At 36.4% G+C, this 25820-nt stretch overlaps 1 protein-coding gene across 1 annotated transcript in view; it reads right to left on the minus strand.

Annotated features, from left to right (window-relative positions):
• Positions 1-1569: 1569 nt before the first annotated feature.
• TRIM25 (tripartite motif containing 25) overlaps positions 1570-25820 on the minus strand; it is a 30323-nt gene continuing 6072 nt past the window's right edge. The window contains exons 2-10 of the mRNA XM_012550255.3: positions 25485-25580; positions 23774-24007; positions 19188-19359; positions 12435-12512; positions 12244-12324; positions 5793-5813; positions 5378-5464; positions 5178-5276; positions 1570-2157 (exon numbers count right to left, since the gene is read on the minus strand). Of these exons, the coding sequence (XP_012405709.1) occupies positions 1628-2157; positions 5178-5276; positions 5378-5464; positions 5793-5813; positions 12244-12324; positions 12435-12512; positions 19188-19359; positions 23774-24007; positions 25485-25580 (1398 nt within the window). The 3' untranslated portion in view covers positions 1570-1627. The remainder of the gene's footprint in view (positions 2158-5177; positions 5277-5377; positions 5465-5792; positions 5814-12243; positions 12325-12434; positions 12513-19187; positions 19360-23773; positions 24008-25484; positions 25581-25820) is intronic.

Below are 25820 nucleotides of genomic sequence, written 5' to 3' on the forward strand. Positions count from 1 at the left end.
AAATACTTCGGCAAAACCATGGTTATCATGTTAAACTCAGGTTAAAGGAGAGGAGGGAAGATTAATGTACTTCCAAAAGACTGGGATTAACACCAGTGCTATTTCTCCTCCTATGAACATGTACCATGGCAGAAAAGGTCTCAGATTAGCTGCAGCAGCTGTGAGCCTGAGCCAAGGGAGTAGTAGTCAAAGTTTCCCCAATATTGAGGCTTAACTAAGAACTCAGAAGCTGGGGACTGGTTTGTTCAAAGCCAAAGACCTCCTCTCCATAGCCCATTAGCTCATTTTGGACCTAACTCTAGAGCCTTGAATTAAATAAGGGATACTCTACAGTCAGAAAGGAAAATAATACTTGTTCTCATCTTAAGCGGGCAGATACAGTAGTAAAGGGTCTATTTCTGCCTGATGTAGCAAAAAAAAAAAAAAAAAAAAAAAAGTACTGGATATAGAGTAAGAGAATGGAGGTACCAATCCTTACTCATTTCCTGACCTGAGCGTGTCACAAATTTACAGAGTCCCAGTTTCCTTATTCATAAAATGAAGGGGCTAGGCAAATTGAGCTTTATAATCTCTTCCAGAGTCATATATAAGACCCTGATACATCCATGAAAAGCAAAAGTTTTTAAAACTATCTTCTCTCTACAGAGTGGGGAAAAAAAGGAAAAAGAAAGATCTCTTCTTTTAAAATTTTGGATTTTTGGTAAAGAATTATTAAAGAATTTCTTCTCTTAGCATGAGAAAATATACAGCCTCCCCTTCCCAACAGAATATCAATTTCGTTTAATTTACTACAACAGAAGCATAGGACTAGTTAGCAAAGCTCTTAAAATTTTTTGGCTTTTGAATTAGAACTACTAGAATGGGGGGGGCTGGCATCAAGATCTCAATTTCAAATGCTTCTCTTTGTATATCATTTTTTTTAAAGATCAAATTGGGGTAGCTAGGTGGTGCAGTGGATAGAGCACCAGCCTTGAAGTCAGGAGGACCTGAGTTCAAATCCAGCGTCGGATACTTAATAGTTCCCAGCTGTGTGACCCTGGGCAAGTCACTTAACCCCAATTGCCTCAGCAAAAAAAAAAAAAAAAATCAAATTGATCAAATAGACAAAGAGATGAAGATAATCATGAAATTAGAGTTGGAGGGAAAGAGGAAGGATGGCAGGAGTATACCACATGAGGTTAAACCCAACCTTCAGAGGTCAATAAGGCCTGTACCTGGCAACCTGTAGGACTGATTATACTTTTCTGGGGTTTAGAAAAAAGTATCAACAATATAATCTTCCATAAACTGATCAATGGCTTGGTATTGCTAACACAACTTTAAGAAGCCATTTTATCTAAAGATGATATGATTTTAGGCCTTAAAATTCACTTAACTGAACCCCCATTATCAACCCAAATGCTCATCCACCCTTCCCAAAACTTTCTTCCCAATCTCACACGGAATTATCTGTAAAATTATCCAAAGAAAGCCATCATGAAAAGGGAGCAGGTCACTTCTCCCATAATCAGACAGCCTTAACTCGAAAATTATAATTCATTTTTTGAACTCAGCACAGGATATAGCCTGAGTTGGATGGGGGGGGGGGGGTGAACCCTGGGTCCCATCCTTTGAGTAAAATGATTTTCTATTTCAGTGGGCAGATGGATAGAGTAGTGCCACTGGAGAATAACCAAAAGACAGGGTACAATGCTTCTGAAAACTCTGCCCTGTACTTATAGATCTGGTTGACTTTGTCTGTGATGGCAAAGAAAATGACAAAGCCGTCATCGTAATTCAGGAGCACGCCAATCCTGGTGGCCTTGGTGAGAGGCAGGTGTTTCTCCAAATCATTGTGCCAGGCGGAGATCTTGTTGTTGAACCACTCTACGCACCAGGAGGAGCTGTTGCGGCCCAGTCGGCTGGCAGGACCATGGCGATCCATGCTCCCATAGCAGATGCCGATGCCGCAAAAGGTGTTCTTCTGCAGTTCCACTTCCCAGTAGTGGACTCCTGATTTGTAACTGTGCAGCCCAAGAACCTGGGAGCAGCAGGTGAATCTCTGGGGACGGGATGGATAGTTCTGGGGGACTGAAGCAACAGATGCTACAGTGTAGTTCTCTGACAAAGCCACTTTGTAGTTGGCAGTGTTGTAGTCCAGAACCACTCGAGTAGCGTCTACAGAGACAAAAATCCTTGGGTATAAGAGTGCAAAGAACAAACTAAAGGAATAGACAAAAGTTTCCCTAAAATGATGAAGTATTATCTTATTTTTTTATTATTAACTATTTTTATTTAAAATTTATTATATATATATATAATAAAAACAAAATATTAACTATATTTTCCAGCTCCTATCTATCCCTGAATCATTCAAATAACTCTTGATATCTCCTCTCTTTAATAAGCTTTTTAAAGATTGAGTTCAGAAGAGTTTTTCTTTCCCATCTCCATTCTCCTGTCCAATTATATACTTTTCTTTGTCCTCAATATAATTATCTAGCAACTTGTCCTAAAATTAATGGGAAGTTTTTTGTTTTGATATTTTTATTTCTCTATGCTTTATATGGGAGTTGAAAGATCATTTAGGTCAATCCACTTATTTTATTATGGAATGGTAAGCCAGAAAACAGGAAGATTTGGAATTCAAATTCAAATGTGGCTCAGACACTTCCTAGCTGTATAGTTCTGGGCAAGTCAACCTCTGTTCCCTTCAGTTTCTTCAGTTGTAAAATAGGAATAATAATAGAATCTATTGCCATGGTTGTGAAGTTCAAATGAAATAATGATTGTAAAATGTTTAGCATAGAGGTCAACACATCATAAGTTATATGTATCACCATATATATGTTAGCTATACATATATGCAAATATATAGTTATATATATGTTAGTTATACATCTATACACACAAAATATGCATATACATATATATTAGCTATTATTATTGTTATTAATTATTGAATAGGAAAACTGAGGCACAGATAGGGGAAGTTACTTTCCAAAATCATACAGTTGATAAGCAACAGAACCAAGATTGAAGCTCAGGTGACCAAGACTATTCTATGTTCTTTCCATTATAAAACACCAAGTACGTTTAAGAGCAGGAACCTGGTACCATGTGACGAATCTAGGTAGTAGAATGAACAGAGTACCAGAATTGGTGTCAGGGAATACTGAATTCAAATCCTAAGACATCAGAGAATTGTGAGATCCTGGGAAATTCATTTAAATTCCTAACTTTAGTACCCTCATCTATAAACTAGGGATAGTAATAGTAGCTAAAATTTCTAGAATTGAACTCTTTACAAAATGTTTTACATATATTATGGCATAATTATGAGAGAGAGAGAGAGAATGTATGTGTAAATAATAATAGTACCTACATCAGAGTTATTAAGAGAATCAAATGAGATAATTTAAATGAAGCTTCTGTATATCTTAAAGTACTATATATGTTGTTATTGTTATTAATTTTAGATTCAAATCCTAAATATAATGATTGCGATCTCTTCAAAGACAGGTACTGTCTTTTGCCTTTTTTTTTTGGAGGGGAGCCTCCCAGTGCTTACTTAGCACAGTGTCACTAATATAAAAATTCACTTAATAAATACTTATTGAAAACATAAATAAACAAACAAATAAACAAATGAATGGTTAACAGATGTTTGTTGACTGACTGACTGATCCAGGGTAGGCTATTTAGCCTATCTTGGGCCTTCATTGTCTGATTTATAAAATGAAGAGACTATTCTATTAGTCTACATATTGTCTGGAGTCTGTTCCTACACCAATCTTGTACAACTCATTGGGACCTAAAATTATACTAAGGTAAGCAAATGAGATAAAAATCAGTTTGGTAGAAGAGAAAGAACACTGCCTTTGGAACTGAGTTCAAATCTTGACTCAACCACTTGGTAGATGATATCAAAGTCATCGCCCATCTCTGAGCTTTAGCTCCTCATCTACAAAATTGAGGGGATTAGACTAGTTGACCTTGAAGGGTCCCTTCTGGCTCTCAATCTAAGGAAACAACAATGAAAGCTATAAAGATCATTGAGTTAAAGGTACTTTGGAAATCATCTTCTCCCTATTTTACAGATGAGGAAACTGAGGTCCTAGGTAGTCAAAGTGACTTGTCCAAGGTCACACCCAAAACTAGTGTTCTCTTTACTATAGCATTCCTACAAGGAGAGAAGTAATAATTAAAATATAACAAAATATAATAAACAAAAAACCTATTGGTTTTTTAAAAATAGGATAATTTTGATGTCACGTGATGAGGTTTGGAAGAGCATAGATGAGGTACAGACTGTGAGGAATCACAATGAGGTGTTTTCTCTGCCAAAAGGTACCTTTATTAATGAGTAAAGGTCTTGAACAAAATCCAATTATTATTTTTGTGCCATGCTTTGGGAAGGCGCGATTTTTATAGACAGAAGAAGAGGGGAAAGACCAGGAGAGTTGTTTTGACAGTTGGGGAGATGCTTTGCTTGAAGGATAAGATCAGGGAGGAATAGGGGGAGATTTGGAGAAAGCAAGTCAGGGGATATTTGGAAAAACAAAAGTCGGGAGATTTGGAAATAACAAAGGCAGGGGAGATTTGGAAAAGCAAAGTCAGGGAAGATTTAGGAAAACAAAGCCTGGAAGATTTGGAGAAACAAAGTCAGGGGAAATTTGGGGGAATGATCTTAGAAGAGATTGAGGAATTTTAGTTTTAGGTAGAGAGCAAGCTGGCTTGAATTCCTAACAATTTTATGTAGCTTCTTTTTACATGATCTTCTTTCCTAAAGATGTCATTTAGATAATATAACTTTATATTTGGGATAGCACGTATTAGGCCCAATATTGGTAACACTTTTCCTAATAAATAAATAAATCTTAATAAATAAACATTTCTTTGTTGATGATACTAATAAGATCAAATTCTAATAGTATAATATAAGTCCAGTAATTTTTCTAACTTTTCTGGGAATATATCCAGGACGAGTGACAGGCAAAATAGTAGAGTTGAATTTGATGAACTCTAATGTCTCTTCTAACTCTAAATCTAAATATGATCCCTTCCTGAGCCTCATTTTTCCCAACTGTAAAATAGGAATAGGAGGTAAGGGACATAAAGGAATAGTTGAGATGACCTCAAAGACCCTTGATAGCTATACAATGCCAGGTATTTCCCCCAGTGATAATGGCACTTACATTGCAAAAGCTCTGCTCTGGATTTTGCCAAGAATGCCTCTAGTACTTGTGTCTTCTGATTTGGTGAATTCTTTGGTAAGGCATTGACTTTTTCTGTAGCTGCAAAGGAGAGATCTGTCATTGTTTCAAAATAAACAGCATAAAACATTCAAAAGGCAAGAGCCAAAAGCACACATCTCCCCAATCCTCAAAGTACTCACTATCTTGGAGAGCGGTTTTTAATTTTGTTAAGTCTGTCAAAGATCCCATGCCGGAATTCTGACTGTGGGTTGAAGGAGTAGCAGGGACTGAATGAGGAGAAAATGAAATTGGTGATGTGCAAAAAAGACAAGACTTGGTCAACCCCCTCCTTATTTCCTTTTAAAAAACAACTTGGGCTTAAATAATTTAAATACAGATATAAAGCCCAGGGCAAAGCCCATTTGTCCCAACTATGTGGCTCATTTCTTTCAGAAAACCTAGGGAGATATTGGCGGAGAGGTGGGTAAGAGCAGAAGGAGTAGCTATGTTATAGTTACCAACTAAGGACCCAGGTTTGGAGGGTCAAGAAACAAGATAAATCTGTATCTGCAGGGGAAAGAGGGAGGAAAAAGTACAGAAGTTGCTTATACTTACCAGGTTTTTTAGGTTTCTGTTCTGAAAAAAAAAATACAATTTATTGCATTAAGATATTTTAAAACAAAATACAGAGGTATTCAAAAGATGATAAAGATGCTGACAAAATCAAAGGCTTTATATCCGCTCACTTTTTGTGACAGCAAAGAACTGGAAAATAAATAGCTGCCTATCACTTGAGGAAAGACTAAATAAATTGTAGTGCCTGAATAAAGTGGAATATTCTGTACTGTAAGAAATGATGAATATGACAAATACAGAGAACTATGGAAAGAATTACATGAACCGATGCAAAGTAAAGTAAGCAGGACCAAGAAAAAAATATACACAAGAACTGAAGGGGATACAGCTTCTAAGGGAAATATAGCAGTAATCCTGAATTTCAATGACCTTAGGGTGCTATTGTTCTAAAAATGCCTGTCAATGAGTTAAAGTCTTCTGGTCTTAGGATAGTTCTACAAATATTGCTTACTATCAGATAATCTGTACATCAGTAATAACCAAGTTCCTGAGACAATAGTGAACAGACCACCCCTCAACCTACCTGTAAGCCATAAAATTAGCAAATAAGTAACATTAAGCTCAGGTCTTTCTAACTTTTCCTATAAATTTGTCATCTTGTTCCTGGTTCTTTGCTAAATCTTTTTGGAACTAAACCCATTTCAATTGATGTTACAATCATAATAAACTTGTCCTTTGACTTAGAGATTAGTTCAAGCCTGCAAATTCTTTTGGGAGACCTCCCAATACCAGGCTGTGACCCCAACTTTTTGGGGTCTCTTTCTGAACCTCAACATTTGGGGACTTGTATGGGGAGAGTCTAGCCTCCCCTGGCTTCATCTCCTCCTTGTCAAGGTAAGTTCCCCAATTTTTTTCTCCTTCAAACTTATACCTGGGACACCTCAAGCAACTAGGAAAAACTTGTCTGAGTTGTCTTAAGCTCCACTCTTAGATTTTCTTTGACTGGTATACCCAGACTTGGAAATTCTTGCAATTTTCAGCAAAATTCTTGGGGACTTTTGCCTTTTGCTACCTTTCCACCTTCTCTGGGACACCAGAGGACATGAGGAGCTATAGGATGGCTTTTGGCAAAGAAATTTTATGACTTTTGGCAAAGATAGGACAGTCCTCTTCCATATAATTTTTTTGTCTGTATCTGTGTCTCTATGCAGCATGTCTATGTCATGGTTGTTCTGTGACCTAGATTTTGTTATCTGGAAAGATTTAAAACACAGCCAGCAAAAAACAAAAAAAAAAAAAAAAAAACAAAAGCCAAAAACAAACAAACAAAAAAAACCTTACATGCTAACATTAGAACCCTGGAAAGATTTCTTCACATTCTTATCTCCCATCTTGTAAAAGGGGAAAAAAACTTAACTTTCCTGTGAATCCCAGTCTGGCCAACCTTGGAGCTACAGAAATAAAGGTAGCTAATTAAAATTATAGAACTGCTAAAATAACATCTTAGCAGATTCTCAAGATTTTGAGAGCAATGATTAAGGAATTTGGCAATTAGTCATTTTGAGATTGCAAGAAAAAAATTCCTAAAATATTGAGGATATTTCCAGCAATTTACTCCATTCTGAAAGAAAGAAGTGAAAAATAAAAATAAAAATTAGGTAAATAGCAACTTTTTGCTAACTCTTTCTTGATTCCTATCTTGTCTGGAGTCCCCTTCTGCTCCATTGGGAAAGCAACCTAGAAGGTATTAAGGGACCCATTCCACAACCTGATCACTCAGCATGCTCTACTCCTAGGAGTACTGAGTGTATCTTGGTTGTGGGGATTGCTAACAAGATAGATATAGCCCAAGTCCCTATGTTTGTTAACTCCTCTCATCTCAAATCAGATTAAGAAAAGAGAATGCTAAAGAACTGTAGGGAAACTCAAATTCTGCTTCACCTGTAGACACGGGAAAGCAGTAATTGCTGTGGGACCCCCATACAACCTTGCCCAAATGCCTCCTCTATCCATCTTGGGGGAGAATAGGGATGGAATGGAGGTCAGGGTCCATGGTCAGCATTCCCTGAGCCCGGGCACCTGAAAAAGCCAGTCAGTCTCTTCATTTGGCAGACCCACCATTCTGTTTCAGTTGTAGATATGCATTAGCTATGTAATTTATGGCAAATTATTTTATCTCTGCTTAGTTTTCTAATTTGTAAAGAGAAATAATAATGATTGTTATGAAGATCACATGATTACAAAAGTGCTTAGCATAAAACAAATACTATATGAATGTTAACTGCTTTACTGGATATAACTTCTTCATATTTGATAACTTTACATGGGTTTTTAGATGTGAACAACTTATAATGCCAATGTTAAGATAATGATTTTTTGTGTGCGTGTAAAGTAATTTGGAAACAAATTCAACCAAATTAAAGTGTCCCCAGGATTAGGATGATAGTGCACAAAGATAAGAGAATCTTTTTCTCTTTCTTCTCTCTTCCCTCCTTCCCTAACTGCAGCAGGGATACATGGAAGAAGGGGTGAGAGGGAAAAAGAAAATATACTGAGTTCAATGAAATTCCTTTTTTGAGATATGATAGTAAAAGTAATTTGAAAGCCCACTAAAGGGATATGTAAGCTGTAATCTATTTGCACTGACTATGTTAACAGAAAATTTAAGAGTTTGGAAACTTTAGGAAAAACAGATAAGCTGTTTGCTGCTATTTTTAAAAACTCTGGCAACAAACAAGCCTGCTTTTGAGTTATCAGAGACAGACTTCTAAGAGACCTGTCGGTAAAAACTGATACTTCAACCCTTCCCTGGTCCATAAAAGAGAAATGGTTTGTGTGAATTGGAAAATAACCAAATGGCAATTCAGTTTGTCTAGAATTTAGGGAATCTAATGAACTGAAATTAAGTCAATTTTAAAATCTGTTCTATCTCACTTTTAAGAAGTGAGATAGTTTTGTGAGATAGTGAGATAGTTGTCTAGTTTTCTCCCTAAAACAAAAGGGAAACTTATTTAAGGGAATAGAAATCCTCCTTAAGAACTTCCAAAGCTGCAACAGCTTGGGTACAAAATAAACTGAACAACTAAAAGAAGGTGGAAAGTTTATTTAGCCTTGCTAAACAAATTTTATAATATTTTATAAATGTAATTTAGGGAATTAAGCATTTTCACCTTTGCTGGAAAATTAAAAGGAAATTACAGCTTAAAAGTATTTGGCTATTGCTTAGGAAAATTCTAAAGTTATTAACTAAGTTATTTGGAGTTATTGTCATCATGTTAAACCTAAAATTGGTAATTACTGTGTGTGGAACAAGAGGGATGAGGTAAAAGCCTTATCAGTTCACCTTTAAGTATGAGGGTGTGCAACACCTTTTTTCTCCCTTCACAGAGTGGGCGGAGGTATCAACCAGCACACCCATGAAAACACACTAAGAATAGTTGGGGTGGACAACAGCAAGCTCAGGCCCTTCCCTGGGGTCTCTGTCAACTCCCCTTAATTTGTAAGCTTGCCAGTTTTCTTGAAGCTATCGGAGTAAATAATGACTCTATTTAGGATGTATAAGGAAACAAAGTCATTATTTATCTGTCTTATCTGGGCAAGAGCTGGGAGGACAACCTTAAGCTCTGCTCAAGGCCAGATTCTTCTGACTCAGTTTCCCAGTTCTGTTTGTTTTCTACCTGATTATTCCTGAGTCTAGCTAGGAGGTGGAATTGTTACTACATGATTGATTGTCAAGAAAAGCTATGCTTTATCCTTTCATGTATGTGCTTTCATGCTGAGGCCTGCAGGATCTGTTTTGACACTATTATAATTATGTCCCTGCTTTTTCCTCTTATAGCAAATTTCTATAATCAGAGCAAATGGTCAATAGATGAAGGGAAAGGAACCAGTATGTACACAAATGTTTGTGGCAGCCCTCTTTGTAGTGGCCAGAAACTGGAATCTGAGTGGATGCCCATCAATAGGAAAATGGCTGAATAAATTGTGGTATATGAATATTATGGAATATTATTGTTTGGTAAGAAATGACCAACAGGATGATTTCAGAAAGGCCTGGAGAGACTTATACAAACTGATGCTGAGTGAAACAAGCAGGGCCAGGAGATCATTATATACTTCAACAACAACACTATATGATGATCAATTCTGATGGACCTGGCCATCTCCAGCAATGAGATGAACTAAATCAGTTCCAACAGAGCAGTAATGAACTGAACCAGCTACGCCCAGCGAAAGAATTCTGGGAGATGATGAAGAAACATTACATTGAATTCCCAATCCCTATATTTTTGCCTGCCTGCATTTTGGATTTCCTTCACAGGCTAATTGTACAATATTTCAGAGTCTGATTCTTTTTGTACAGCAAAATAATGGTTTGGTCATGTATACTTATTGTGTATCTTATTTATACTTTAATATATTTAACATCTACTGGTCATCCTGCCATCTCGGGGAGGGAGTGGGGGGAAGGAGGGGAAAAATTGGAACAAAAGGTTTGGCAATTGTCAATGCTGTAAAATTACCCCTGCATATAACTTGTAAATAAAAAGCTATTAAAAAGAGAGAGAAAGAGAGAAATGAGGGTAGGAATAAGGGTTTATGGGTAAATCAGGATTTGATTTTTGTACTAATGAGTTTGGCTGAAATTTTTCTTCTCTACTTTAAAAAAAATGTTACATGGGATAGCTCTATGAAAAGGAAAAAGATAAGAAGTACATTGGGTAAAATATAAATATAAATAGATGGACAGCTATATGGCAGAATGATAAGGTGTGAGAATGTAGCAATTCCTGAAAAACTCTAAGGCTACCCCTCTTTGGAAGTACCACAAACAATGCCGACTGTGAGAGAACAATCCAATCCGAGAGCTAGTAAGCCACAGGATTCAATGATGGGAACTGGGATAGAAACAACCCCTTCCCTACCACTCCTCAGCTGTACCTCTAAGTCATAAAATTAGCATATCTATTACTTTTTTCCTATAAAATTATCTTCTTACTCTTGGCTAGATTCCCTTGGAACTTTAGCAAGCTTCAACAGCATTACAATTGTAATTGTAATAAATCTCCCCCCCTTCACTTGGAGACAGACTGAGTGCAAATTTTTTCACCACACCTGGGACACCAACTGGGAGACTCTAATTTTGTTGGGGTATCTTCCACCTTAACAGATAGAATGTCAGGCCTGAAGTCAGAAAGACCTGAATTCAAAAATCTGTTTCAAAGACATTAAAAAGCATAGAACTAAATGGACTTTCCTTACAACAATAAACAATGTTTATATAAAATGAAGAACCAGAATTATTTTTGTACTTTCCCATCTACTCTGAAGGACAACTACACACATAACCTAACTCAGGATTCCATGTTCCTCATAGTCTGGTTATCTTATTTATAGTTCCCATTTAGAAATTCACAATATACACATTTGCACATTAAAAGTAAAACAACTACATATTTTTAAAAACTTTGACTTCACATTTACATTTTAAACAAGAGATTTCTTATCTACCCTTGCCAATTAATCTCCCCCATTTTTCTTATTAAAAATTACTTTAAAAAAAAGATTCTGAACTTAACAAAACATAATAGGTACTTCCATATATGTAGTAGAAAAGAAAAGGGGATTGTACATGAAAGTGCAGATCTCTATAATATACATTTTTCTTTTTAAATATATAATACATAAATAATAAAACATAATATAGTTTTTTAATTATGTAAAAAATCCAACATGTAAATAAGATAAACATGACTTGCTTATTTATGATTATTTCTGGCTATCCTGTGTGCATTTAAAAAAAAAAACTTTCAGTGACTTTTTTTGTTTCCTATTCTTTGCAGCCCTCTACTCCACCCCCCACTCTCTCAGCCCCTTCCCAAATATTTCTATGGTCTACAAATATCCTCATCTAACTCTCAAATACTTTATGAGAAAATAACATTCTTATCTCCTGCCTCCTAGCTAAGAGAAAGTGATTTAATAGGAAAGAATGTTGGATATCTTATTAAATGCTGTCACCTGGTGGATATTTTTGCCTGTTTTTGTTGCAAAAAAGGACTCAATTTTGAAGGGTTGGAGCAGGAGAAAGGAAGAATATTTCCAGAAATTATTGTGATGTAAAAACCACAAGGTAACAATAAATGTATCTAAAAGTACTAAGTATTTTCCTCCCAAAACCCAAACATGAAAACATTCTGAAATTTAAATAAAAGGTCATTGGAGGACCTGGGTTAAATTAGCCACTCTGCTACTGTCTATTCATTTGACCTAGAACAAGTTACTAAAAAATTTCTCTGCTCTTGTTTTCTTATCTGTAAAATGAGAGAGTTGAACTGGATAATTACCCAGCATTTATTGATCAAAATGAAATCCTTTTATCTTCCTCAGTACTGTCTATTGGAAGGAGATAGGGAAAAAAAAAAAAAAAAAACAGTAACAACTAAAAAAAAAAATCCCAATTTCTTTTTGTTTTTCCATGTTTACTTACTCTGGTCTGGAGCTCCACTCTTCTCTTGCTGGTGACCCACTGGCAACTTGACCTGTGATTTGTCTCCTACTTTGTCCCCTTCTAAGAGATGAAAATAGAGCTGTAAGTATCTTACCAGTAACAGGCTGAGCCATTTCTTTGAACAAAATGCATCACCACAGCAGGGTATAGATTTAGGAGGAATCACTTACTGTAGATCCGTCTCATTTGGCGAGATTCTCTATTGGGATACGTCGGTATAGAGAAAGGCAAACCTTTTCCAGAAACATCTATTCAAACAGAATTCAACAGGGATTAGAACACATCTCAACTTCAAAGAAACATCAGTCACTCTGCAAACTCCCCAAAATGATGCAAGCAACCCCCTTCCCATCTCTCCCACCAATCTATTCTCAGCCTGCTTTTAAAAGTGGTAAATTGTGAGAAATGGATGGTTTCCACATTTATGAAAATTAAATTGGAGAAAAGAAACTTAAAATTTAAAAACTGAAACCCTTAAGGATATCAAAGAATAATCAAAGGTAGAGGTCAGTTATCTTCCCCCAAAAGAATATAAACCAGGGACTAGCTATGTAATAAGTAGTGGAGATTCTTCTATAACATACAACTAATGGGGAATCATGGGAGGGACTGATGCTTCAGGATAGGAAATAAAATCTTGTGTTTGGAGTTTCAAAGGTGTCTACTAACTCAGGCATCCATTCTTGCAAGAAAGTAAAATAAATCTTTCCTGAATTCAAAAAAAAAAAGGAACTTTAAAAAGTATTGTCAGTAACTATTAAGAAAGTGGACAAGAAACTGAAGTGACATATATTTGTTTTCCCCATTATTATTTCACAAATGAAAGGGATGCAAAAGAAAAAAAATTAATTTAAGATATCAATATCTGATTAATAAGGTGTTATCTGAAAGTGAGATATGAACTTGACCATGGCTTAAAACATATAGGCAGAGGCAGTGTGAGGTGGTATAGTAGATAGAACACTGGTCCTGGAATCAGGAAGACCTGAGTTCAAATTCAGAAATTTGCCACTTACTAGTGTGTGACCCTAGGCAAGTCACTTAACCCTATTTGACTTGCCAAAAAAGGAAAACACACACACAATATATATATATTTCTGGTCAGGCAGGGAGTTGTTGTTCATTCATACAGTTGTGTCTGATTCTTTGTGACCCTGTATAGGGTTTTCTTCGCAAAGAAATTAGAATAGTTAACCATTTTCTTCTCTAATGGATTAGACAAGCAGTAGCTAAATGACCAGCCCAGAATCACACAGCTAGTGTGTGTCTAAGGCCAGATTTGAACTCATGTTTTCCTGACTCCAGGCCCAGCACTATTATCTGCCGAACCATCCAGTTTCATCCAAACAAAATAGCTAATAAATGTATAAGAGATTTGAACTTAGGATCTACTCAACTCCAAGCCCAGCACTCTATCCACTGAGTCATTCCAGCTGCTGAAAATTCACTGAATGTCTTGCCAATTTAATCACACGAGCTTTATGCTGGTGGTGGAGGAAGGAGCAGAATGACTACTTATATCCCTCAAACTATATAACATAGATTGAAGCTAAAATGAAGAGAAAAAACCAATTGACTTACTCTGAAGTTCACAGGAGTCAAAACACTAAAAATCATCCAGTAGTAAAACCTGTGGCCTCAGATTTTTAATGCCCAAAGTTTAGGCAACAATCAAAATAAAATCCTAATATAAGGAGAATAAATTTAACTTCATAAGTATCACTGAGACTTGGGAGAATGAAACCCATGAGTGGACTAAAATTCTGGACAGGTACTCTTTATTCAAAAGAAATAGCATCAGTAAAAGGTGGTAAGGGGTAGTAATACTGATTATTAAAAAGATATATGAGGAAATAAAGAGAAGTAGGAAGGGAGAATCATGACACAATATATCGGGTGAAGGTCAATGAAGGAAAAAATAAAAGTGATGTCATTGAAGTACATGAGAGACTAACTAGATCAAAAGAAAAATGGACAAGGAATATGGAATCAGATCACAAGCCTGATAATAGAGGCACACTATAATAGTGGTGGGGAATTTCAATTATTCAGAATTCTAATGGAGCTCTATTTCTCTGTCAGAAGCAGAAGCAGCTAATAAGTTATTGACTTTTCAAAGTAACAATTTATTTCATCTTTCAAAAAACAGAAGAAATAACAAGAGGAAATTCTATTCCAGATCTGATTCTCTAATTAGGAGTAACCAGTTTCTGGAGTAAAAATAACAGGAGGACTAAGGGGAAGAATGAAGAAAAAGAAGGGGAGATTCAGACATGGTCTTCCATGCAACCTGGATCTGAAGAAAACGAATTTTAATGGGTACAAAGGAAAGTTAACTAGAATCCCATAGAGTAAAATGATACTAAGAAATTCCGTTCAAGAAGAATAAGAGATTCTCAAGGATGAAATTCTGAAGATCAATGGCAAACAGTACTAGGGTTGAGGAAAAAATGAGATTGGTCTGAAGGGATTGATGTGGATGCAAAGGGAACTCAGTGAACAACTGAGAATGGGAGAGGAGGAGAGTATGGAAAAGGAAGCAATGTTAGGTAACAGAAGATACATATGAAAGTGTGATACAGATCATAAAAAAACAAACAGTGTCACATGTGCTACATTTCAAAGCAAACTACAGCTAATAAAAAAATGGATTTAAAAAAAAGAAAAAGAAGGAAAAAGAAGCAGGGGACAAAACAAAGGGGAAAAAAATATTTTGGAATGAACAAAGGGATAAAACCTTTATTTGAGGGTAACTGAGATGATAATTAACCACAGAGCTAAGGTACAAATGATTAGTGCATATTTTGCTTCTCTTTTGTCTACAACAGGTTATGACCTTGGGGCAGCTAGGTGGCACAGTGGATAGAGCAGCAGCCCTGAAGTCAGGAGGACCTGAGTTCAAATCTGATCTCAGACACTTAACACTTCCTAGCTGTGTGACTCCTGGGCAAGTCACCTAACCCCAATTGCCTCAGAGGAAAAAAAAGGCTATGACCTTTACAGAGGAAATGACCAGAGAACACTTAGTTGATTTTGATGAATACACATCCCTGGGCATCTATACTCTTGGAAATTAAAAGAACTGGCAGACATGCTTGCTTTTCTACCATCAGTAATATATGAAAAATCACAGGAAGTGGGAAAGATATTGGAAGGTCAGAGTATGACAAATATTATCCCAATTTTTAAAAGGGGAGGAGGGAAAAAGAACAAACTCATTTCTGTTTCTAAGGAACTTAGATGGGTCATCAAAGAATCAGTGAATTTCTGGAAATAATTTCAAAGAGTCAGAATTCAGAGAACGAGATCATATCAGAGTAACTTCTTTTCTTTTGAGGTCAGGATAATCTAACAAGGAAATGAAAGGAATGTCACAAATATAATTTACCTGAATATTAGCAAAGTTCTTGATAAAGTGCCTCAAACTCAGGAGCATGCTGGTATCAGCTCCAATCAATTAACAAGAGCCAACTATTAAATTTTTAGTGTGAGCATTCACATCTCAAAAACAGGCAAACATTACAAATCAGATTTTTTTTTTTTTTTTTGGTATTGTTGGTTTTTGAGGCTTAAAGTGACAGAGAAAATGTGAATAATGTATGTTAAATTTCCTTTCTTTTATTGCCCACTTTGGATGATACACAATTATCAGCACATCTTTACTCAGACTATTCTTCTGGAAAAGATAGAGAGACAGGAATTGGACAAGAAGATAATCAGATGGATATTAGCTGATTAGATGGCCTGACTTAAAGAATATTTATGTTCTAGTTCAATTTCATTATAGCAGGAGGTGTCTAAGAAAGGACTTTATAGATCTGTATTTGGCCCTTCAGAATTTAACATTTTTATCAGTGATTTAGATAAATTTATAGATGAAGTACTCAGATATTAGTTGTGTGACTCTGGGCAAGTCACTTAACCCTGTTTGCCTCAGTTTCCTCATTTGTAAAATTAAACCACATCAGTATCTTTGCCAAGAAAATCCCAAATGGGGTCAGAGTTGGACAAAACTGAAAAGTGATCAAAAGCAACATAAATGGAATTCTCCTGAAACTTTACACAAACACAGAACTAGATGGGATCACTAAGATGATAAATGATAAAATGGGGATTCAAAAATCTCTGGACTAAAAAAAAAAATCTGCATTGCTTAGAATAGTGGACTAAATGTAATAAGATGAAATTCAGTTGAGATAAATGCAAAATTCCCTACACTTTGAACAACAACAACAACAAAAACTTTACAAGTTCAAGATGTGAGAAACAAGGTTAGACAGCAATCATTCTTTAAAAGATTTGGGGAGTTTAGGGAATACATGTTTAATATAAGTCAGCAATGTGATTGATGTGGGAGAGGCAAAAAAGCTAATGTAATCCTGGGGTGCATTAGGAGAGAATAGTTTCCAGGAATAATGATGTGATAAGAGAACTATGTAACGCCCTAGTGACACCTCCTCTGGAATACTGTGTTCAGTTCTAGTTGCCACAGTTTAAGAAAAACATTGGTTATCAATGAAAGGCCCTGAATCAGTTTCTGATGAGGATCAGTTCAGGATACTGATAAAAATATTTAGTGGACAGAAGACTCAAAGAGGACATGTTAGCTCTCTTCCAGTATCTGAAGAAGTATCTTTGTTGTTTTGTGGTTGTTCAGTTGTGTCTGACTCATTTGGAGAGTGTTTTTTTGTTTTTTGTTTTTTTGCAAAACCACTGAAGTGGTTTGCCATTTCCTTCTCTAGTTCATCTTATAGATAAGGAAACTGAGACAAACAGGATTAACCTGCCCAGGATCACACAGCAAGTGGTTTGTCATTTCCTTCTTCAGTTTATTTTGCAGATAAGGAAACTGAGGCAAACAGAATTAAGTAACTTGCCCACTTTTCTGAAGCTTGATTTGAATTTAAGGAGAAGAGTCTTCCTGACTCCAGGTAAAACACTTTAGTCACCTAGTTGGAATTAGACTTGCTCTTTATGACCTTAGAGGGAAGAACTTAGAAATAATGGTTTGGAAACTGCAGAGTCAAATTTAGGAATGATAGCAAGAAAAACTTCATTATAATTAGAGATGTCCAAAACTGGCATGGGGTGAAGCAAATAAAATAATAAAGATAAAGTGAGATATACAGCTCCGAGCAAAATCAGTTTATTAACAGTGATGTGTCTAACTGTTAATAAAGTAGGGCAGACTGGCAACCTAAATGAGAAAAAGGTGACCCTCTTTATTGGTAGGGTAGACATGGGGAAAAAAGATAGGTTACAGGGTTGGGGCAGGAGCATTACAACTGGCTAAATTGAGAAAGGTAAACTGACATTCACATGAGGTTAATCACTGACCCTTTCTGATAATTAAGGAACATTAATTGCTCAGTAGGACCTCTCTGCATCTTGTAATCTGCTAAGGGTTCAAAACTATCAGACTGCCTGTTTCCTTAGAAGAGAGAAAAACCCTTAATTGCACAAGGACTAATAGCATATCTTTAAAGGCTAGTGCCAAGTAACTTGTAGAGCTTCAAGAGAACAAAGATGTCACAGAAGTATCCCAAGGGCCACCAGTCTGAGAGAAAACAACTTTTCTTTTAATTATAACTTTAACTCCTAGCACAATTCAAGAACATAGGTAATTTTAGACAAATACAGATTCAATTACAATATAAAATTAATTCAATATAGAATCAAGCTAGTATTAATTTTATTTTCTCTGGAGGATTCTTTATGTATATTGATTGGTTAAGATAATGACCAAGATAACTACCAAGAGTACTCCAACTCAAAAATTCTGTGATATCTTTAAAATACAAGGTAATTGGGGGTAGGGGGAAGGATTAATTAGGAAGGTTAATTAATTAACAATGCAGAAGGTGAAGAAGGTGTTTTCTTTGAAGAAAGATAGGGATTCTAAGAATAGGAGATGGAGAGAAAATATTCCAGACATGGGGGATAGCCTATGCAAAAGTAAAGATTTGAGAGTTGGTAGAAGGCCTTCCTCAATTTGTCCAATATGGAGAGGATTTTTCAGTTCTGCCCTAAACCACTAACTCATAAACCTCCAAATACCTCTACCCTACCATGCAGGTTACAAATTTAGTTCCAAATATAATGACTATTAATTCTGGGGCTAGTAAGAAATAATGAGAGGGATAGTCCCAGAATAACTTTGGAAGATTTATATAAACTGATACAGAGTGCAGTAGACTGAACCAAGAGAACTTAAAAAAAAAAAAACTAACAATATAAGTATAAAAACAGACAAATCTGAAAGACTTGGGCATTCTGCTCAATGCAATAATCACAGTTTGAGAAGACTGATAAGTAAATACCTACCTGGTGACAGAAAAGTAAGGGACTCAGAATAAAGAATAAGACATACATTTTCAGATACAATTAATGTGGGAATTTGATTTGCCTATGTATAAACATCACAAGGACTTATCTTTTTTTCTCTCCAGTGGGGATTAGGGAGAGAAAAAAGAGGTTAGGGAAAGAAGGGAAGGAGAGAAGGAAGGGAGAAATGGAGGGAGGAAAGAATGGAAGAAGGGATGAAGAAAAAGAGGGAGGGAAGGAGACAGGAAGGGAGGGAGAAGGGAAGGAAGGAAGGAAGGAAGGAAGGAAGGAAGGAAGGAAGGAAGGAAGGAAGGAAGGAAGGAAGGAAGGAAGAAAAGAAAGAAAAAGAGTCGTGTAGGTATTTTTTTCAATGCACAGAAGAAAACAAAGGGAAGGCCAGAAAGAACCACAGATAAGCAAGGCAGCTTTGAAAATTATATAGTGAATTTATTATATATTTTTTTTAAAAAAACAAGCTATGTATAATAAAAGTCTTCAGTTAAATGTACATTTTTCTATTTTACTATGAACATGGAAATCCCAATCACATGTCTTTTTTGTTAAGATCAAAAGAGTTGTATATATTTTTAAGTAATTACCTGGGCTAGTTGACTCTTCTATTTTCTTCTCTTGAGGATTGTTTATTTTATCTTTTAAAACTTCTTTAAGGGAGAAGGCATTTTGATAAACGCTGTGCATCATCTCTTGGTTTAATTCATTCTTTGGCACAAACACGGGCTTGATGACATGTTCTTGTAGTTTTGAGGCTTTCTAAAAGAAGCCAGATAGTTAACCCAGGTAGCTTCAGAAAATCACAAAAGGGATATTAAAAACCACCTTCCCCAATCCCCTCGCTGAACATTTCCAAACCTGTTTTTCTTCTGAAAATGAAGTGTATGCGCTGAAACATCTCAAAAGCTCACTCCAAGGTGTGCAATTTTGCAATCTAGAAGTCATGTTTGCTGCATCCTTTTCCTAGCCCACTACCTCATATATAGCAAGTGGTCACTACATCTAACCCTCCACAATCTCTCATCCTGTCCTCCTCCATATCCACATCACTTTAGTCCCTCATTACCTCTTAGCAAGACTTCTATAATAACTTCCTAATAGGTTTCTGAACTTTCAATCATTTCTCTCTCCAAACCACCCTCATATAGCTGCTAAAATAATCTTCCAATGGCACAGGCCTGACCATATTACTCCCCTCCTCATTGGCCACCCATTGCCTATAAATTTCACAGGATGCTTTAGAAAATACTAAATAATCTGCCTCCAACCTTCCTTTTCAGCCTTATCTCAAGCTCTTCCCTTTCATTAATTCTTTGTGTTCAAGTATATCTCTTGCCTCCTCCATGTTTTTAGGAATGAATGGCTCTCATGCTTGAATGCACTCCCTCCAAAGGTTCCAGCTAATAAAAAAAATGTTTATAGTAGCCCTTGTTTATTTTAGAAGAAAAATGCTCTCTCTTGGTTCAGTCCACTTCACTCTGCATCAGTTTATATAAATCCTCCAAAGTTTCTCTGGAATTCTCTAAGTAGTTGGGGAATAAGCAAAATGTCATATATGAATGAAATGGAATGACTAATAAGCTATATGGAATGACCAATGCTTGAAGAAGAGAGTGAAATAAGTAGAACCAGAAGAACGATGTGAAAGAAGAGGAGAGCACATTGCAAAACACCAAAAGATAGAACTATAATAGTGACCAACTGTGACCTCTGAGGGCTTGTGGGTAAAGTGTCCTTCTTCATCTTTCCTCCAAGAGTTATTGAACCAAAAGTATAAAATATGAGAGGTATTTTCTGGCATGGCCATTGTATTTTGCTCAATATTCTGATTTGCTACAAGGGAGATTATTAATGAAAAGTGACAGAGAGGTAAACAAACAGCAATAAAATGTTTTAAAAAGAAATAAATGCACTCCCTCCTCCACTCTTCTTCTAGTATTCTTTATTTCCTTCAAGGCTCAGCTCAGTTGCCATGAAAGCTTCCCTGATCCCATCTGCTATTAGTCTTGTCTCCTTCCTCAAATAATCTCCAATTATACTTATTTTTGAAGATTTATCTTCCTATCACCATCTAACAGACACTAACTCACAGAGAGCAAGGATTGTCATTTTGTTGGCCATAACCCTTACCACATAGTTCTTGAACTGAATTTTACCAAGGATGCTGAAACTCAGAAAACAAACAAAACAAAAAACAGCTTGCCTAATATCCTAGAGTTCATCCTTTAAGGTCCAGGTAGCTTTGCTTTATCATAGGTGACAAACACCCTGAACCTGAGTAAGAGGGATGAGGACAGAGATTAGGCCTAAGATTGAGTACTTAAAATTCCCCTGCCAAACTAGATCAGCACCTTCTGGGCAACTTATAGACTCACAGAGTTGCCTCGAGTCTCTAGATCTTCCTGGCTTTGAAGTCAGCTCTTTATCCACTATCCACACTATCTCTCACATAATCCCATCTTCATGGACATGCATAATATGGGACACATGGGGAAACCAGGTAAAAACTAAATCACCTCAAGAGACCCTCCACTATCCTCCAACTCCTGATGAAAGGAAATGTACTGGAAGTAGTTAGGGAATTTGCTAGGGTAGGGGAGAGCAGAACTCAATGCTATGGTAGGGAAGTACAGGACCTGGAACAAATCAGTCTGTGGATCTCCCTCCCCATAACTACAAAGATTAAAAGAAATTGCATTGTAAACAGGCAGAAGGGCATGTGGATGGAGGTAAGGACCTGAGGAATTGCTACTACCTAGGAAAGTTCTAATACTGAGCCTATAATATACTCTATTATAAGAAAGATGGAAGGTGATTTTGAGAACTTATCAGACAGATATTGAAAAAGGACAGTCCTCCCTCCACATCATCTTCATGCAGATTTTCCCCATATGTTCCCAAACTCCTCATTTTCATCACTTCTTACTATTCAATAATATTCTAGGATCTGGACACAAATGCATAATGCCAAGGACCATTCTCCTCAACAGACCAATGGTCAAAGGCTAGAAAGTGTTTTTAAAGAAAAACATTTGACAATATATTACAAATCACTAGATAAGAAAAAAAACTCAAGTTTAAACAACACTGAGGTTTCATCTTACATCAAGCAAATTGGCAAAAATGACACCCCAAAAAGAATCAATATTGGAGGAACTGTGGGAAGATAAGTATTTTGATATGCTGTTGGGGGAACTGTTTTGGAGAGCAATTTGAAATTCCTACAGAAAGGTGCTCGAACTATCCAAATCCTTTAACCTGAATATCTTTGGGCAAAGAGCCCAAGGAATTAAGAAACAAAGACCCAATATATAGAAAAACATTCATGGCAGCCCTTTTTTTCTAGTAGCAAAGAATGGGAAACAAAAATAAGTGCTCATTGTTTGGGGAAAGGCTACATGAATGGAGTGGAATATTATTGGGCAGGAAGAAATGAAAAATATGAGTTCAAAAAAACATAGGAAGCTAATTATGACCTAATAATGAATGAAATTAGTGAAACCAAGAATAACACATACACAATGACTACAACAATACAAATGGAAATAAAATTAGAAGGAAGCAGATTTTTGACTGAAAAATAATACTACTATATTATAATAGCTAACATTTAGATTGTGATTTAAGTTTTGTAAATAACTTTAAAAACATTATCTCAAGTTATCCTGACAATAATCCTGGAAAATAGGTGCTATTATTATCATTGCCAATTTTTACAAGTGAGGAAACTGAAACAGACAGGGGTTGAATGAATTTCCCAGAACCACACAGCTAACAAGTATCTGAAGCTGTATTTGAACTCAGGTCCTCCTGATCCTAGATCTAGAGTTCTATCTACTATACTATCTGATCAGATAGAAGAGATTCCTACTTCCTCCCAGCAAAATGGGAGGTGGAAGACCCCAAGATAGAAGGTTGTACACCAGAGGCAATCCCCATATTAGGTCCCCCTTGTGTGTTGTTTTTCAGTTGTATACAATTCTTCATGACCCCATATGGGGTTTTCTTGGCAAAGACATTGAAGTGGTTTGCCATTTCTTTCTCCATCTCATTTTATTGATGAGAAACTGAGGTAAACATTGTTAAATGACTTTCCAAGGTCACATATAAGCTATTAAGTATCCAAGGTTAGATTTGAACTCAAGAAAATTAATTAGTCTTCCTGACCCCAGACCAGTTGCTCTATCCACTGCACCAACTGACTACTCTCATAGAAAATCATAGACTTATAGATTTGAAGACTTGAAGGGACCTCAGAGACCATCCAATTCTATCACTCTATAGATAGGGAAACTGAGGTCCAAAGAGGCTATCATTTGCCCCAAATCAGAGAGGCAGACTTGAATCTGACTTAAGATCTCCTCTAGATTCAATCATCCTTGTACTGTGCCATACTACCAAAATAATAGATATCTCAGTTTAAAAAATAAATAAGAGCTTTATCTTTCTTTCTTTCTTTCTTTCTTTAGCTTTATCTTTCAAACAGGGTTAAGTGACTTGCCCAGGGTCACACAGCTAGTAAGCATCAGAGGCCAGATTTAAATTCAGGAAGATGAGTCTTCCTAACTCCCAGCCCATGCTCTATCCACTGTGCTACCTAGTAGTTCATAAAAAAGTATGTTTACTAACTGATTTTTCTTTGTCACAAGGAATAATTCAATTTGGTGATACAGAAAGGGTATTGAAATGATGGTGCCTTAAATATAAGAGGTAAGAAAACAGTTTTTTTTTTTTTTTTTTTTTTTTTTTTTTTTTTTTTTAACGATGGGCTCCATGTTTTCCTATACTTAAGTATATTGTATTCTATAATGGCTAGGGAGACAGTGAGGTACAATAAAGCAACAGGTGTTTAATGCCAGGCATTATGATTGGGGATATAAAAACAAGAAAATAAAATTCCTGCCCTTGAGGAGTTTGCATTCCAATGGGAAGGAGTCAAGCCTTCCTCTGATACATACTTCTCAATGTAATCCTGAAGCTAAATTATAGATCACTTATTCATCTACATTAGAAATTTCCACATTGGGAGTTCCTTACATTAATGAAATCACAAGTCCAGAACAACAGCGACACTCTCAAAAGGGTGGAATGGTGGGGAGCAGTAAGCCCAGCAAGACTTTGGCAAGTCAAGCATTCAATACAACTCTTATGGATTGACCCATTGAGGACTCACCTCCAAAAAGGCAATCTCATCATTTTTCGTGAGCAAAAGTTCAATCTCTTCTTTCATAGACTCAATTTCACTCTTTTTCTTGAGCAGGACCTGATGAACATGATCATATTTGTCCAAAACTCTCTTTTCTTCCTCTTTCAGCTTCCATAGAGAATTTTTCTCCTCTGATTCAACGAGGACTTTCATTTCTTCATATTCATGTTTTAACAACTCCATCTTTCTGTCTGCTGTTTCCTAAGGAATCCAAAGAAATATTTTGATTTGTAGCAGCTTTAACTAAAACAGAAGAGTCCCTGAGGACTTCAATGCTTCTACAGAACTATTTCCCTACCCCAGCAGAGTCATTTAGCAGAGTAGTGCTAGGTAACCTAAAACAAGCTGAGGGCAACCTATCAATCCATTTTCCTCATGGTAAACTTCCAAATAAATGAAGATTCTAATCTCTACTTCAGATATGGGTGCCTCTAATCCTAGATGGAAGCCTCTAGGCATGTCCCCCAATTTGTCAATGTTCCTACCTAGTAAGCAGAGAGGGAAGAAGGTGCAAGTCTCTAAGCCTACCTTTTTATAAAATGATTTAAATAATTTGCTATTTGACTTGTAACTAGGATTTGCAAGCTCAACTTTGATTCTCAGCTCTCCAGGAGACTTAGAATGATTCATAAGAACTATAGAAGTATAGAATCTTTGGGTTCAAAGGACCTTAGATGTCATTTAATCCAGTCTCCTCCACTCTACAATAATCTCCAAAAGTGGTATTGGGGCTTAAGCAATCAATTCCAGTGAGAGAAGACTTTAATCGGGGGAAGTTTTTATTAGTGGACTGGAACGACAATGAACTGAAATAGTCTTTTCCAAACACTTGTTCTGCCTTTTCTTTGTAAACAGAATCAGTCTAATCCATCTTCTCCAGGATAGTGTAATGCCGGAGAAACTGAGGCAGGAGAGAGATTAGAGAGATTTTTAATATTTTATTAATTGGAGAATATAATTGACTGGACAGGACTCTCATCTCAAATTATCCAGTCAGACAGAGATAAAGATATACTGGGACCAAGGAATCCATGTTGGTCCCAGGGCCGGAGGAGACTGTCATCTCAAGGAATCCAGCGTCCAGTAGCCAGTAGCCAGTAGCCAGCCTCCAACCTCCAGCCTCCAGCAATGAATGGGAGAAACCCAACTTCTTAAATACCTTTTAGAAACAAAGAAGGGATAAGAAGCGCGGGAAAATTTCTGTCAGGATGTGGGGAGACCATAAATCCTAAAAACCCAGAGACAGGATGTCTGAATACACAGAGATAAAGATGTCAGTGAGGTCTTGAGGACAGAAAGAGTCAGGAGGTCTACTCTCTTGTTTATCTTGCTAACAATGTATAATCTTAGAGTAAATGGTCCCCAATCTTAATGGACCAGAAGGGGGGTTACAACTAAGAGAAATAGTTAGGGAGACTGAGATAAGGGAAACTTGTGCAGGGAAACTGAGCCAGAACAGTTAAAGAGAACTGTGGCATAACAATAGACCTCCAAATATTTGAAAACACTAATCCTCAAATTAAGAGTTAAAAGATTTGGGGCATGGTCTCTATAATCCTGGATGGAAGCCTCTGGGCATTCCCCAATTTGTCAAAATCTCCACTAAAAATAAGACATCTTGGAGTTAGGGAAATAGTCATCTAATCTTGAATGACTGATAAAGGTACTGCTTACTTACCTGGACTGCATGTTGTTTCAATTTTACATCTTTCAATGCATTTGAAGCCTTATTGATGTGGTCATATAGGGTTGTCAGCTTCTGCTTCATCTTTAACTGCAATTAAAAATGAAAAGAGAAACTGGAGTGACTGATCAGCAGTGATCCTCAGTCCAACACCCATAAATGCCTCCAGAAGTTGCCAAGTCCCCAACACTATATATTTGTAAAGAGCTAATTTTCATGCCAAATCTCTTTTTCTGTTCTTCTATGTATAGATATGATCATTTTAGGGTGGTTTTTTGGTTAAGCTCAGAATGAAAATTTAGTAAAAAAAAATTTTAATTGAATTTTTAA

This window comes from Sarcophilus harrisii, chromosome 4 (genome assembly GCF_902635505.1).
Source record: "Sarcophilus harrisii chromosome 4, mSarHar1.11, whole genome shotgun sequence".
Classification (NCBI taxonomy): Eukaryota; Metazoa; Chordata; class Mammalia; order Dasyuromorphia; family Dasyuridae; genus Sarcophilus; species Sarcophilus harrisii.